At 34.8% G+C, this 17,749-nt stretch overlaps 1 protein-coding gene across 1 annotated transcript in view; it reads left to right on the top strand.

Moving 5' to 3' along the window:
• CNBD1 (cyclic nucleotide binding domain containing 1) overlaps positions 1-17,749 on the top strand; it is a 414,652-nt gene that overhangs the window by 54,612 nt on the left and 342,291 nt on the right. The window contains 1 exon segment of the mRNA XM_059901721.1: positions 7,191-7,214. Coding sequence (XP_059757704.1) covers positions 7,191-7,214 — 24 coding nt within the window.

Below are 17,749 nucleotides of genomic sequence, written 5' to 3'. Positions count from 1 at the left end.
CCAAAAACAACGGGAACTACGAACCTGCTACCTGTGATAAGGAGACCCCAAACACAGTAAGATAAGCAAAATGAGAAGACAGAAAAACACACAGCAGATGAAGGAGCAGGGTCAAAACACACCAGACCAAACAAATGAAGAGGAAATAGGCAGTCTACCTGAAAAAGAATTCAGAATAATGATAGTAAAGATGATCCAAAATCTTGGAAATAGAATAGACAAAATGCAAGAAACATTTAACAAGGACGTAGAAGAACTAAAGAGGAACAAAGCAAAGATGAAAAACACAATAAATGAAATTAAAAATACTCTAGAGGGGATCAATAGCAGAATAACTGTGGCAGAAGAACGGATAAGTGACCTGGAAGATAAAATAGTGGAAATAACTACTGCAGAGCAGAATAAACAGAAAACAATGAAAAGAACTGAGGACAGTCTCAGTGATCTCTGGGACAACATTAAACGCACCAACATTCGAATTATAGGGGTCTCAGAAGAAGAAGAGAAAAAGAGGGGGACAGAGAAAATATTTGAAGAGATTATAGTTGAAAACTTCCCTAATATGGGAAAGGAAATAGTTAATCAAGTCCAGGAAGCACAGAGAGTCCCATACAGGATAAACACAAGGAGAAACACGCCAAGACACATATTAATCAAACTGTCAAAAAGTAAATATAAAGAAAACATATTAAAAGCAGCAAGGGAAAAACAACAAATAACACACAAGGGAATCCCCATAAGGTTAACATCTGATCTTTCAGCAGAAACTCTGCAAGCCAGAAGGGAGTGGCAGGATATACTTAAAGTGATGAAGGAGAAGAACCTACAACCAAGATTACTCTACCCAGCAAGGATCTCATTCAGATGTGATGGAGAAATTAAAATCTTTACAGACAAGCAAAAGCTGAGAGAGTTCAGCACCACCAAACCACCTTTACAACAAATGCTAAAGGAACTTCTCTAGGCAAGAAACACAAGAGAAGGAAAACACCTACAATAACAAACCCAAAACATTTATGAAAATGGGAATAGGAACATACATATCGATAATTACCTTGAACGTAAATGGATTAAACGCTCCCAACAAAAGACACAGACTGGCTGAATGGATACAAAAACAAGACTGATATATATGCTGTCTACAAGAGACCCACTTCAGATCTAGGGAAACATACAGAATGAAAGTGAGGGGATGGAAAAAGATTTTCCATGCAAATGGAAATCAAAAGAAAGCTGGAGTAGCTATTCTCATATCAGACAAAATAGACTTTAAAACAAAGACTATTACAAGAGACAAAGAAGGACACTATATAATGATCAAGGGATCGATCCAAGAAGAAGATATAACAATCGTAAATATGTATGCACCCAACATAGGAGCACCTCAATACATAAGGCAAATGCTAACAGCCATAAAAGGGGAAATCGCCAGTAAAACAATCTTAGTAGGGGACTTTAACACCCCACTATCACCAATGGACAGATCATCCAAAATGGAAATAAATAAGGAAACACAAGCTTTAAATGATACATTAAACAAGATGGACTTAATTGATATTTATAGGACATTCCACCCAAAAACAACAGAATACACATTTTTCTCAAGTGCTCATGGAACATTCTCCAGGATAGATCATATCTTGGGTCAAAAATCAAGCCTTGGTAAATTTAAGAAAATTGAAATCGTATCAAGTATTTTCTCTGACCACAACGCTATGAGACTAGATATCGATTACAGGAAAACATCTGTAAAAAATACAAACACATGGAGGCTACACAATACACTACTTAATAACGAAGTGGTCACTGAAGAAATCAAACGGAAAATCAAAAAATACCTAGAAACAAATGACAATGGAGACATGACCACCCAAAATCTATGAGATGCAGCAAAAGCAGTTCTAAGAGGGAAGTTTATAGCAATACAAGTCTACCTCAAGAAACAGGAAACATCGAAAATATACAACCTAACCTTGAACCTAAAGCAATTAGAGAAAGAAGAACAAAAAAACCCAAAGTTAGCAGAAGGAAAGAAATCATAAAGATCAGATCAGAAATAAATGAAAAAGAAATAAAGGAAACAGTAGCAAAGATAAATAAAACTAAAAGCTGGTTATTTGAGAAGATAAACAAAATTGATAAACCATTAGCCAGACTCATCAAGAGAAAAAGGGAGAAGACTCAGATCAATAGAATTAGTAATGAAAAAGGAGAAGTAACAACAGACACTGCAGAAATACAAATGATCATGAGAGATTAGCACAAGCAACTCTATGCCAATAAAATGGACAATCTGGAAGAAATGGACAAATTCTCAGAAATGCACAACCTGCCGAGACTGAACCAGGAAGAAATAGAAAATATGAACAGACCAATCACAAGCGCTGGAATTGAAACTGTGATTAAAAATCTTCCATCAAACAAAAGCCCAGGACCAGATGGCTTCAGAGGCAAGTTCTATCAAACATTTAGAGAAAAGTTGACACCTATCCTTCTCAAACTCTTCCAAAATATTGCAGAGGGAGGAACTCTCCCCAACTCATTCTACGAGGCCACCATCACCCTGATACCAAAACCAGACAAAGATGTCACAAAGAAAGGAAACTACAGGCCAATATCCCTGATGAACATAGATGCAAAAATCCTCAACAAAATACTAGCAAACAGAATCCAACAGCACATTAAAAGGATCATACACCATGATCAAGTGGGGTTGATTCCAGTAATGCAAGGATTCTTCAATATATGCAAATCAATCAACGTGATGCACCATATTAACAAATTGAAGGAGAAAAACCATATGATCATCTCAATAGATGCAGAGAAAGCTTTCGACAAAATTCAACACCCATTTATGATAAAAGCCCTGTAGAAAGTAGGCATAGAGGGAACTTTCCTCAACATAATAAAGGCCACATATGACAAACCCACAGCCAACATCATCCTCAAGGGTGAAAAACTGAAACCATTTCCATTCAGATCAGGAACAAGACAAGGTTGCCCACTCTCACCACTATTATTCAACATAGTTTTGGAAGTGTTAGCCACAGCAATCAGAGAAGAAAAAGAAATAAAAGGAATCCAAATTGGAAAAGAAGAAGTAAAGGTGTCACTGTTTGCAGATGACATGATACTATACATAGAGAATCCTAAAGATTCTACCAGAAAACTACTCGAGCTAATGAATGAATTTGGTAAAGTAGCAGGATACAAAATTAATGCACAGAAATCTCTTGCATTCCTATACACTAATGATGAAAAATCTGATAGTGAAATTAAGAAAACACTCCCATTTACCACTGCAACAAAATGAACCAAATATCTAGGAATAAACCTACCTAAGGAGACAAAAGACCTGTATGCAGAAAATTATAAGACACTGATGAAAGAAATTAAAGATGATACAAATAGATGGAGAGATATACCATGTCCTTGGATTGGAAGAATCAACATTGTGAAAATGACTCTACTACCCAAAGCAATCTACAGATTCAATGCAATCCCTATCAAACTACCACTGGCATTTTTCACAGAACTAGAAAAAAAAATTTCACAATTTGTATGGAAACACAAAAGACCCCGAATAGCCAAAGCAATCTTGAGAAAGAAAAATGGAGCTGGAGGAATCCGGCTCCCTGACTTCAGACTATACTACAGTCTACAGTAATCAAGACAATATGGTACTGGCACAAAAACAGAAATATAGATCAATGGAACAGGATAGAAAGCCCAGAGATAAACCCACGCACATATGGTCACCTTATCTTTGATAAAGGAGGCAAGCATATACAGTGGAGAAAAGACAGCCTCTTCAATAAGTGGTGCTGGGAAAACTGGACAGGTACATGTAAAAGTATGAAATTAGAACACTCCCTAACACCATACACAAAAATAAACTCAAGATGGATTAAAAACCTAAATGTAAGGCCAGACACTATCAAACTCTTAGAGGAAAACATAGGCAGAACACTCTATGACATAAATCACAGCAAGATCCTTTTTGACCCAGCTCCTAGAGAAATGGAAATAAAAACAAAAATAAACAAATGGAACCTAATGAAACATAATAGCTTTTGCACAGCAAAGGAAACCATAAACAAGAACAAAAGAAAACCCTCAGAATTGGAGAAAATATTTGCAAATGAAGCAACTGACAAAGGATTAATCTCCAAAATTTACATGCAGCTCATGCAGCTCAATAACAAAAAAAAAACAACCCAATCCAAAAATGGGCAGAAGACCTAAATAGACATTTCTCCAAAGAAGATATACAGATTGCCAACAAACACATGAAAGAATGCTCAACATCATTAATTGTTAGAGAAATGTAGATCAAAACTACAATGAGATGTCATCTCACACCAGTCAGAATGGCCATCATCAAAATATCTAGGAACAATAAATATTGGAGAGGGTGTGGAGAAAAGGGAACACTCTTGCACTGTTGGTGGGAATGTAAATTGATACAGCCACTATGGAGAACAATATGGAGGTTCCTTAAAAAACTAAAAATAGAACTACCATGTGACCCAGCAATCCCAGTACTGGGCATATACCCTGAGAAAACCATAATTCAAAAAGAGTCATGTACCAAAATGTTCATTGCAGCTCTATTTACAATAGCCAGGACATGGAAGCAACCTACGTGTCCATCATCGGATGAATGGATAAGGAAGATGTGGCACATATATACAATGGAATGTTACTCAGCCATAAAAAGAAACGAAATGGAGTTATTTGTAGTGAGGTGGATGGACCTAGAGTCTGTCATACAGAGTGAAGTAAGTCAGAAAGAGAAAAAAAAATACCATGTGCTAACACATATATATGGAATCTAAAAAAAAAAAAAAAGGTCATGAAGAACCTAGGGGCAAGACGGGAATAAAGATGCAGACCTACTGGAGAATGGACTTGAGGATATGGGGAGGGGGAAGGGTAAGCTGGGACAAAGTGAGAAGTGGCATGGACATATATACACTACCAAATGTAAAATAGATAGGTAGTGGGAAGAAGCTGCATAACACAGGGAGATCAGCTTGGTGCTTTGTGACCACCTAGAAGGGTGGGATAGGGAGGGTGGGAGGGAGGGAGACACAAGAGGGAAGAGATATGGGGACATATGTATATGTATAACTGATTCACTTTGTTATAAAGCAGAAACGAACACACCATTGTAAAGCAATTATACTCCAATAAAGATGTAAAAAAAAAAAAAAAGAAAAGGATCAGCCAAGGAAATAGAGATTGGTAGGGAAGGTTGAATTCATGCAATCATTTTTGGAGGCATTTTAATTATGTGGTATGGTAACTGGGACTAATAAATATGTGTAGCTCTCTGAGTTTTTTCACTAGCCCTATATAATAAACAGCTAGCCCTATATAATAAACATAATAAAATAAAATACTATTAGGAATGAAAAAGATAACATAATAAATGATGCAGAGAAAACTAAAAAAATTATAAATTATAATAGAATAATTTATATAACTTACAAATAATCTAGATATTGTTGGTTCGTTTTCTAAAAAATATGTACTACTGTATTTATTCAAGAAGATAGAAATAAAAAATAACTATGTATAAATAGAAGTTGTAAAAAGTACTCTTCAAAAATATTTTTTGAAGCAAAAAGAACAAAAGCAAAAATTAAAAACCCATAGTCCAAGTGATATCAGTATAAGTTTTATATCAAGGAAAGGTATTTTCTCTGCAACTTAATATTCTTGGAGTATAGAAAATGAAAAGTATGTTGTATATTTGTCATGCCTGTATAACTGATGTAAAAATTTAACAAGAATAACATAAACAAGAAATAACAATTTTAGTTTTGAGTATATAGGCATACATACAAAGTAAAGTATTAGCAAATGAAATAATGCAGTAGTTTCTTAGCAGATTTGTACATTATGGTTAAGTTGGCTTCATCTCATGAGTACAAACTAGGTTCATTAGAAAAGCTATTATTAAAATTTTATAATATTAGTAGCTCAAGGAGAAACTATATGATGATATCTACAGATGATGCAAAGTCTTTTCATGTAATTCAGTATCCATGTCTCATAGTAAAAGCAAAATGATGCAGGTAAAAACGTAATGTGTGCAGTCATGTGACTGTTAAGTAATACAAAACATTTATATTTTTTCAGCCAGATAAAAACCTCTGCTCTAAAGTAGCAATAAAAATATCTTAAACTGAATTAAAATAAAATTACATAAAATATAATCAAGAAATTGTAGATCTCCTCTAAGCTTAGCTTACAGTGGTCCCTCACGTAATGTGATAAACCCATATATGCCCAGGTGTTGGTAATAAAGCTGAAGTAATTCAGAGAAGCTTTTGGCAGAATAAAATCGATGAGGAAACATGAATCTTGGTAGACACTAAATACCTGCTGTATTAAAATTATTCTTCAACAACATTTACCTCTTATCATTGTCATATTCAACACTCTATAATTCATTTAATTCAAATGTCATGTGACAGATACAATAGTGAGACTGAAGTATGGCACCTACCTGGCTGTGGGCAGCTGGTGAGAATGCCTGATACCAGCGCATTTGCTAAATATTGAAGTAAGACAGTCATGTGCAAGGAGAATAGAAGAAATGCTTCATACACCATTAAAACCACTTGGAGCAATGCTACACTAATGAAAATAAACGGAAGACCTGGTTGAGACATAGGGAAACATTTCTACATGAGCCAAACATGTGAGTAAATGACAAGAATGAGACCAAGGACTGCTTGGAACTGTGATCATTACCTAAAATTTATTTTTTTGGTGGATCATCTAGGCAGAAGGTGAACTTTTGGTATATTCACAGATACAGGAAATCAAATAGACACATTGTTTTAAAAAGAACACTGAATTTTGAACCAGAAGATGTGGATTTGAGTTTTTATTTCACCCAGTAGCAGCAACATGACTTTGGAATTGTCTCTGAACATTGACTGCACTCAGTTTTTACTCAGAAAAAGAGGGTAACATTATCCTACTTGAGAGTTATGAACTGAAAGAGCTTTTTAATTGTACTATTTCACTGGTATCATGGACTATAGATGACAATGTTATTTTATATAGATTTATGCCATCTCTCAAGAAGTTCTGCCTTTTTATTTAAACAGGTTAAGCAACAATCACCACCATCACAAATAAATAAAAAAACATTGCATTGCTTGCTTCAAAAGTTTTTTTAAACAACAAGAAAAGAAGTAGACTTTTAATCAATACATTTTTGCATCAGTTTATTTCCAGAGGAAAAGAAGTTTAAGGAAATGACAGTAGCTGAAGAAACAAATAATATGAATCCACAGAACTGTAGAAACCTATGTTAAAGATATATTTATTAAAGTTGTGATTTTTTAAGGGGATAGGAATTCAAATATTTTCAAGGAAGCCTGCATTCTTATTAATACCTTACTTGACTTTTATAAATATTCCTATTTAATGTTACAGATACTTTAGGGAGACATATGTAAGGAAGATAATATTTTGTATTCTCTTTTGATATATTCTCCTAATAATATGACCACTTCCCTTCCTGAACTCCATGCACCATCATGGTTTCAGAGAGAAGGGAAGGGTAAGTACTACTTTGAGAAGCAGGAAGATATAAAATGTAGGCACTTGGGGAAAAGTAGTGATATAGAAACAGAAGAAGTTAGCTAAGCTCAAGAATTGTTGATCTTCATCCACTCCCATCCTTGGTATGAACCTCTCCATGGGGATATGAGGGTTGAAGAAACATCCAGATAGCTACTGAAGAAACTGCATCCTCTAAGGCAGTGATAAACAACTTGGACTGCACATTAGAGTCACCCAGAGGGTTTTTACAAAATACTGGTGCAAGGTCTCTTTCCAACCCAGACTATTTAAATTGGAATCCCTGACTTGGGGCCAAAGCCTAAGTATTTATTTAAACAAATAGTCCTAGATGATGCTTGAAAATTATTTTTACAGTAAGACCTAAATTGGGCTTCATTCAACATTAAATGAGAATAATAGCACAACATTGGTGGAGAAGATGCTGAGAGATAACCTGGAGCTAATGCCATTAGTTCCACTTGGCCTGTGTCAAGCATGTGTGAGGTCCAGAAATTCCTGTGAACACTGATGAGGAGACAGTGAAATGCTAATAGGACTGAAGGGTTGTAGGATCCTGGAGAGGGGAAGAGCTGGCTGCTGAGGTAGAAATCTGGATGACCAAGGGAAAGGTAGTCAGCAAGAGCAAATGACGTTGCCAAAAAATACAGTCTTTCCTCAACAGCTGCCAATCTAGGGGCCTGCATAGACCTGTAGCCACTCTGCAACAGGAGCATGATGATGATCAGCTTGCAGTTCATAGGGAAGAGGAGCTTCTCCCTCCAACAGTGGTCATATTAGCAACCCCAACCTCTCCCAACATACACCCATACCCAGTTCAGAAAGGAAATGGACTGGGCAGAAAATGGGCATGACTGAGCCTTTATTTACTTGACAAAAAACAAAGCTATTTTAATCAAACTGTTTCAAATCAATGGGACAGACACCATATGATGGCATTGCAGGAAGAGAATCTGTGAGCTTATGGGAAAGTCTTAGGTTCTTTATAAAAAATAAGCAAGTTGTCTTCTTTGTACATGGTAGGGTTTAAATAAAATTAAATCCCACTAATATACTTAAGTATTAAAATACCAAAACTGTATCCATATAAAAAGGAGCCAGAGGAAAATGTCCTTTAACAACGAGAAGCTGCAGGGGTTACTGTCTCTATAAACTACATTATTCTAAATGATCACATCTCAGGATGGCAGGGTTATGGCACAACTAACATGGAATCTGTCATAACTTTAATAGAAAAGCACTTGGAAATCTAATTAGGACATTGTAAAAATGAAATTTCATGGAGTAATGATAGCAAAAATAACCTCATGTAAATAGATGTCTACATCATGTATCATCAGGGATGCAAATAGAAACAACGAGATACCACTACACAATTATTAGAAGGGCCAAAATCCAGAACACTGACAATGCCAAATACTGGCAAGAATGTGGAGCAACAAGAGCTCTCATTTATTGCTGGTAAAAATGCAAAGTGGTACAGCCAGTTTGGTGGTTTCTTACAAAACTCAACATACTCTTACCACATAATTCAGCAATCACACTCCTTGGCATTTACCCAAAGAAGTTAAAACTTACGTCCACACAAAAACTGGTACACAAATATTTATAGCAACTTTATTCATAATTGCCAAAACCTGGAAGCAATCAAGATGTCCTTCGGTAGGTGAATGGCTAAACAAACTGTGCTACATCAGACAATGAAATATTATTTAGTGTTAAAAAAAAAGAGCCATCAAGTATGAAAGGACATAGAGGAAACTTAAATGCATATTACTAAATGAAAGAAGCCAACCTGAAAAGGACATACTGTATAATTCCAACTGTATGACATTCTGGAAAGTGCAAAACTGTGGGGACAGTAAAAAGATTAGTGGTTTGGACTTTAGATTCTAAAGAGACTAGGATATCCCTGCTGCTTGAATTGAAGCTTAGAATTTCACTTCCAGATCTAAATGCAGTAGTAACAAGTGGCTTTGTTTTGGGTTAAAATGATGTGGAAGTTTGTAATATGTATATTTTCCCAAACATTTTAAAACAATCATTTGGTATAGTACACATATTACCTAGATGGATTATAAATTCTCTCTAAAAGTGTAAGTGCAGAAAATTTTGGAAATTAGAGATGAATATTTGGAGATAAAGAAACTGAAAACCTAATGGATTCTGAAAGACTGACTTAAAAACATCTTTCTGCAAAATTGATTTTTTGCTTGTGATTTTCTTCTGAGATTTTGGACTCTATTTTGTTCTCTAACATTGTCAAAATTACCCATGTGCAACAGCTTGGATCTGGCCTCAGGATAATCAACCATAGGATATTTGGAAAATATGTATTTAACTTTAGAACAAATAAAACTATTCTTGCTATGATTGTAAAACCCATATTTCACTGAAGTTCTGAGATCCATTGAATGAGATGTTCCCTGTATTTTTAAAAGTCCGAATTAGAACAATTCTGTTTCACTATTTTATTCTAAAAAGAAAAGTAAAATTTTACACACTCTGGAAAGAAACTTTATGAGACAGTCTTATTCATTTATTCATTTACTTAATATACTCTGAGCAGTGACCATGTGCTGAGTGTAGGTCAGGCAGGGTCTCTGTACTCAGAAGGTGCAGGTTGGTGGCACTGACAGACCCTGAGTAAGAGGAGATGAATGAAACGTAATGGGTGTCAGAGGTGATTACAGGTTTGGGGGCTGGTTGCACTGCAAGTGCTTATACTAACAACAGATGGTGTCTTGGAAGGTCAGGGCAAGCATCCCTGAGAAAGGGATGTTTAAATTCAAGGATAAGTTAAGAGTTGGCTAGAAGAAGAAGGGAAAGAGTCTCTGAGGCAGAGAGAACTGCATGAAATAGTCTTCACACTGTTGATTATCCAAGTGCTGGTGCAGCTATCTTAGCTGATACTCTATTTGCCCAATTTAGTAGTTGTGAACAGAAACCTGAAAACAGTATTTTCAAAACCTGTCCATGATCTCCCCTATGGGTACTAAGATGAAAATGGTGGCTCGGAGGGATGCAGGAGGAGAAAGGAAGAAAGAAGGAAGAAAGAAAGAGAGAGAAAGAAAGAAAGAAAGAAAGAAAGAAAGAAAGAAAGAAAGAAAGAAAGAAAGGAAAGAAAGAAAAAAAGAAGGAAGGAAAGAAAGAAAGAAAGAAAGAAAGAAAGAGAGAGAGAGAAAGAAAAGAAAGAAAGAAAGAAAGAAGGAAAGAAAGAAAGAAAGAAGGAAAGAAAGAAGGAAAGAAAGAGAAAGAAAGAAAGAAAGAAAGAAAGAAAGAAAGAAAGAAAGAAAAAGAAAAAGAAAGAAAGGAAAGAAGAAAGAAAGAAGGAAAGAAAGAAAGAAAGAGAAAGAGAAAGAAAAGAAAGAAGAAAAGAAAAGAAAGAAAGAAGAAAAGAGAAAGAGAAAGAAGGGAAGAGAAGGAGAAAGAAAGGAAGGCAAGAAAGGGAGAGGGGAAGAGAGAGAGAAGAAGGAAAGAAGGAAAGAAAGAAGAAGAAAGGAAGAAAGGGGAGAGAGAAATACAAGGGAGGAAGGAAAGACTGTCATGCCAGTTCAGGAGCAATATTTTGACCTTTAGGAGAATTCTATGAAGGGAAGAGGAGGTAACTTTATAGAAATCTAACTGGTTGCCTCAGCCATGCTCTGTTGTCATCCTTTGTGGCCCAAATTAAAGATTTTACTATGACATAAAAATGAAACTCTGGATGGCTTGGGCATTATTGTAGCAAAGTGACAGTGATTTGTAGAAATTGCCTACATGTATAGGATTTCCCTGTATCAAAGTGGAATGATACACAAAAGTCTTAAGCCTGAGTCTAAAGAAAATGTCATTTATGTTTATGATTACCACTGAAGAATGATAGATTTTGCCAGAAGGAAGGAACTTTTATCATGCTTCTTTCCTGAAGTGTCTGGGAGTAGGTGCTGAGGAAGGCTGGAGTGCTCTGCCCGGTAGAGGCATTCTAATTTGGAGTTGTGGAGCAAGCCAGGAGTGAGGAAAGGCAGACAAAAATGGGGTAGAAAAGAAGCAAGAATAGCCAGGAAATAATTGAAGGAAGGTGTGCACTGAGTGAGGAGAACCCACGGGTCCTGGGCATGGGGGTAAGGACATTTTAGAAAAGAAAGATCTATTAATGGATTTCAAGTACCTGTGTCATATGTGATACAAACATCTAAGATAACCCCAGGATTTGATGAACTCTACTATACTTACAAATGCTCTGAGTACTTGGTTTAATTTAATTTAGTTTTGTTGAGGAGATATAAGAAAGGTTGGTTTTACTTCTAGATAAACAAGACATGGAATAAAGAGAGTATTTAAGGAAGAAGCACAGTGGCAGAGGTAACATCAGAATGTAATCTCCTAGGAAATTGCTGAAATTTTAGGAAGAGCTTTTTACTTGCATGAATTTTCATGGGAACTTATTTAGATTTTAAGGGGTCAGTAGATCCCTGCTAATACCATCTGTATTGCGTGGAATTACCGACTAATGTCCCAATAATGGAAAAATGTGATACCATCAGTTAAGAGTTAGGTAGTGGACATGGTGAAATTATGAGTTAAGCTGAAGAAGTAATGTAGATGGTGATGTCTTATAAATCCTATTCATCAAAGACCATATGCAACTAAGGGAGAAAAGCCATCTTTGATTCAAAGGGAGTCAGTTCTATGGTTCAAAAGGATATGGTTGAAAGTTTGGAGTTTCTTCCAGGTTGTATAATATTGTTGGCAGGAAATTTGCCTCTCTGTCTCTAAATTGGTCCTTCCATTTCCCCAAATTAGGGGTTCCATTCATTACTTAGATTAGCCCTATGGAGTTAAGACTTACTTGAGGAGATTAGTATAAAATCAAAAGAGAAATTCAGAAAATTCACAGGCCACATTTTCTATGCATTTAATTCTTCTCTTCAATAAATCAAAGTTGATCTAAGAATGAAATTGTTTTTATAAGGAAAGCTGTTTTGCTATAAGAGTGAAGGTGTTGCATCAAGAGAGCATCATGGACATCTGAGGCTGCTGATGAAGCACTCTGTAGCTCAGCTGCTGAGGGGCACCACCGGGGGCTGATGAATAAGAACAAATGAATAAGCAACTATGGTGAGGGGACATTTAGACTATAAATACCCAGAATCGTGAGGACTGAGAATGTTTGGCCTCAGCAAGGCGACTCTGCTCATCAAAATAGGTCTCTGAAGACTTTGGGGCATTAGCTTCCTGTCAGGGTAAGACCCTTTACCAGCAACGGTGAAAACAGTGCAGCGGCCCCACCAAGATAATTTAGCCGGTCAACACTTGAGTCTTCGTTCCCTAGCAGTGTGCTCCAACAGCAACATTAGACTTTTGCTTTTGTGCCTTCAGCTTGTGGTTTACTAAGCCAACTCTCCTGGGAACCAACTGTTAAAAATTTGGACTCACCTAAATTTGGACTTTTTAAAAAATTTATCATTGGTTTGGAGAATATTTATTTATTGGCTTCTTAAGAGACATTATTCTGGGACTTCCGTGGTGGTCCAGTGGCTAAGACTCTATGTTCCCAATGCAGGGGATCTGAGTTTGATCCTTGGTCGGAGAACTAGATCCCGCATGCCACAACTGAAAAAAATGATCCTGCATGCCGCAACTAAGACCTGGTGCAGCCAAAATAAATAAATATATTTTTTAAAAGCCTCAACTTAAAAAAAAAAGTGACATTATCCTGTATGCTATTGGCTTGTGAAATTATTATAATTCCTGCAGTAAACCTGTGTTAAACAAAATATTGGCAAAGACAAATCAATCAATCAATCAATCAATCAAAATTAGGTTCAGCTTGAGTGACACTACAGCTGAATAACTGGAATGGGGTTTATCATTATTTCTCAACAGTCAATAATAATCATTAATTCCTATATAGAGGTCAGGTAGAGAGCATTAGTACTGAAAAAAACCTGTCTATAGAATGTGGAAATGGGGCTGGAAAAGGAACTAGATGAAAGCCGTTGAGGTGACTGCATGAGAGCTTGACAAATAGCTAATTTAAGAATGCTGAGCAAATCAAAGATCAGTTAAAATTAGATAATGTAGATTTGTAATCACTCAAGTGTGTGACCAATTCAGCAATGTTCTGTGGGTGGAAAAAGTAAGGTGATTAAATGGAAAAATGGAAATGATTCATACCTGGGAGCTGAGATAATGAACACAATGAACTCTGCTTGGGCTGGGTGTTCAAGAAATGTTTGCTGAATTGAATTGTGACTGGAGGGAATTTAGGTTATAAGGAAAGGCAGAACATGGTATTTGATCATTATTTTAAAAATATATGTCAATATACTGCTATATTAAGAGTTGTCTTTAGATATCCCAAGTTTTTGATTTGAGGCTCAATTTTAATTAATCCTTAGGAGGTAAATCTGTGAAATAATCTTCTCCAAACAACTTAACTTTCTTGCATATTTGTATAGCTTGTCATATATCCAGGAAAATGTATTGCTGCTTTAGTCTGTAGAGTACATTAAGTCTAACTTCGTTTTTAACTGTGGATTTTCTATTGCTCTTTGGAAATGAAAGAGAAGACTTTGAGTTTGTCAAGGACATTAATTTAGTAGAAACCAGGGAAATATTGCTTACCTCTGTCTAACCTTAAAATATTCTTTCTTATATTATAAGAGATGACAGGATTCCAATGTTGACTGTCAAGAGTTTAAAATGGAACTTGCCTTCAACTCTCCTCAATTTTAACTTTAGGTATGTTGGCAATGTGTGGGACAAAGTCAGCACTCTTGCTCAGCGCAAAACAAAGTCTGCAATTCACCAACTTTCATCCTGGGGGTGGAGATTTACCCATTGTTATTTCCCTGGTTTGGCATTAATGACAATTAAGCTAAAATCAACAGATAGAGTTAACTTAGTGTACTTGAAGTGACTGAATTTAATTTTTATTTTTATGTCAGGATGACTTCACTTCCTTAAAAAAATGATTGAAGAATCCTACAGAAAATATCTTCAGAAAGAGTACATATATTACTCTGGCTCTAACTACTACTTCGTAAAATTATATGCATTTACAAAAAAGTGGTGGAGGGGGTTAAAGAAGGATTTTGAAGAATGACAAAAAAAGCTTGTAAGAGCTCTGATGCAAGGATATATGGAGGATAAAGTTCTGTGATGGCCTCTGGACTAATCAGATCTGGGTTTGAACTTCAGTTCTGCAATTTGGCAATTATGGTACCTTAAGAAAATTACCTCAAACTTTGAATCTTAGTCTCTTCATCTAAAAATGGGGACAATAATACATACTTTAGAGCGATGTTGGAGGATTGGATGAGATAATGCATGCAAAATTTTACTTTATTTTGCTTAGTGCTGGTGCTAATCCCAATCACCTGAATTTACTGAGGCATTTTAAAAAAAAATCTAGAATACAGCCAATTTAAAAACATTTTTATCTATACAAACTATATTTTGCACTATGAATGGCTCTTCACCAATGTACGATTTTGTAATACATACATTGGCCATTTGGAAAACATTGGCCCATTGAACTATGCAGATCTTGCAAATGTAGACATGTTTCTTTATGTAATATTAGAAAAAAACACAATTGTGATATTGTTAATATCACAACTGATGTCCACAGAAAAGCCTTTAAGTACTGGGAAGCTTTCAAACTTACAGAGAGAGGTAAATACAAGTTTTCCAAAATTCTAATTTTCACTTGAAAGCTTGCATTTTATCATTGGCAACATATGCTGTCTCTTCCTCGAAGTGACAATCCCACTTCACTCATTTTTGAAAAAAATATATCCTAAACATCCAATTCAATTATTGTAGCTGGTTGGTTGTTCTTTCAAGTAAATATACAGCACAATGAAGAAAGTGGATAATTCACCTTGCAACTCAGTAGTAGAAGCACTTTTATTTGAGACAAATATTTCTTTAGAATGCCACAAAAATACTTAATCTGCACTTCTCATTTTGTCACGCAAAGTATCACAAAGAAGTGTACTCAAGGTTCAAAGGGTTAAGATTAAATAAAATTACTATTCTCTGTTTTTTTAAAACTGCAAATATGTGGCAATGAGGAATTGGATGCTACTAGTTTGATTCCATTGTCTTGATTCATGCTTACATGCAAAACAATGCCAAAAACATTTAAAAGTCGATAGCAGAGAAAGGAATAGAGTTACAAAATTATTAGCCTTCTATGGTATCTATCCAATTTTATAAATAATTTCATGCATCCATATCATTTACTTGGAGTAAAAATTAATTCACAAATAATTGTACATGGTGATGCCAAAAAAGTATGAATAGATTAATAGAGAATATTTATCTGTTGAACAGTGGCTATGCCTATTTGGCAGGGTAAAAATATTTTTGAGTAAAATTTAGCATTTTTAGAAGTTTCTTCTCCAGAAAAATTCCTTTTATCTTCTTACTGGAATATTTTTTGTCTAACTCTTTGTCATCTTACATGTCTCAGCTTAAATCTCTCTCTCTGAAAGATACTGTCTTTTCCTGGCAAGCAAAGTTTTTATATTCTTTTACACTCTGATAAGCACCCTATGGTTGTTTTCACAACGTGTATAAATTCTTCATATCACTTTTAACATCTTTCAATAGTACATTTACAAGACTGATTATTCTATTAGTGCCTTCCTGCATTAGATATTAAGGAACATAAAGACAAATACAATAGATGTTTTGTATATTAAACTTTTACTCAGCATCTTTACTGAATTCTCTTATTGACTCTAGTATCTGTAGATTCATTCGGATTTTCCATGTATATAATTTGTCATCTGAAAAAATAATACCTTTACTTGACCTTTCCAATTCTTATACTTTTAGTTATTTTAATTTTAATGCCCAGGACCTCCACAATAGTATTAAATAGGTTAGAACAGTATGCAAATTTTGTTTTTGATTCCAGAGGCAAAGTTTTAATATTTCACTCTAAGTATTGTAATTTTTGCAAGTACTTTGGTCATATTAAGAAAATTCACTTGTGTTCAGTTTGCTAAGATTTTGATTACAAATGAATATTGTATCATATTAAATATTATTTAGTTATTAATGATTTTTTCTCCTGTATACTGCTAATGTGTTGAATAACATCTCAACTAGGCTATGCTATATTATCTTTTAAAATTATCACTGGATTCAGTTTGTTACTATTTTGCTCCAGATTTTTGCATCATGATATTGGCTTATAAATTTTGTTTCTTGTAAAATCCTTTCCAGATGTTGATATCAAGACTATGTTGATGTCATAAAACTAGACAGCAAGTATATATGACTTTTCTATTTTCTTGAAATGTTTGGTTTTATTTATTTATTAAGAGTTTGTAGAATTTATCAGTAAGGCCACTTTGGCTGTGAGTTTCTTTGTGAGGAGATTCTTATTTAATAGTTATATTCTTTAAAATATCTAGAAAAATTCAAGTTTTCTATTTCTTCTTGTGTCCGTTTGGTAATTTGTACTTTTATAGTTATTTGTTCCTTTCATCTAAATTTTCAAGTTTATCAGCATGAAATTTTTCATAGTATAATCTTTTATTCTGTGGGATCTGTGATGAGGTCTCCTTTTTCATTCCTGATATTATTTATTCCTGCCTTCTCTCTTTTTGTACTTGACTAATGTTTTGCCAAGTTTATTAGATATGTTTGTTCCAATTTTATTATATACTTATATACTTCTACTTATTTTGGGTTAACTTGCTCTTCTTTTTTCACTCTTTGAGATAGATCCTTAGCTCATAGATTGTCAACTATTTTTTCTAAAAAACTATATGCATTTATAGCAATAAATTTCTTTCCATTTATTTTCATCTACACCTTTTTATCTACCACCCAAAAAATCCTTAAGATGGTCAACTGAAAAAAAAGAGCTTATTAAAGTAGCTGATTACTGGGGAAAAGAGAAAAATAGTTTACATAACCACAATGATCAATAAAACTGAATTTTATTTAAAAAATCCTAAACATATCGGTTACAGAAATATTATTACATATATACAAGTAACATGATAGTGCAAATATTACATACCTTGGAACAATCTTATCAAGTAACAAGTAGGACTTGTATGAAAGAAAAAAATCTTTAGAGGCCTGAGAATAACACAAAGGATTCAGTTATCAAATTAGACTTATGAGAATCAGA

This window comes from Balaenoptera ricei, chromosome 17 (assembly GCF_028023285.1).
Source record: "Balaenoptera ricei isolate mBalRic1 chromosome 17, mBalRic1.hap2, whole genome shotgun sequence".
NCBI classification, from domain to species: Eukaryota; Metazoa; Chordata; class Mammalia; order Artiodactyla; family Balaenopteridae; genus Balaenoptera; species Balaenoptera ricei.
Note: the sequence above shows the minus strand (reverse complement) of the source record. Positions and strands in the feature narration are given on the sequence as shown.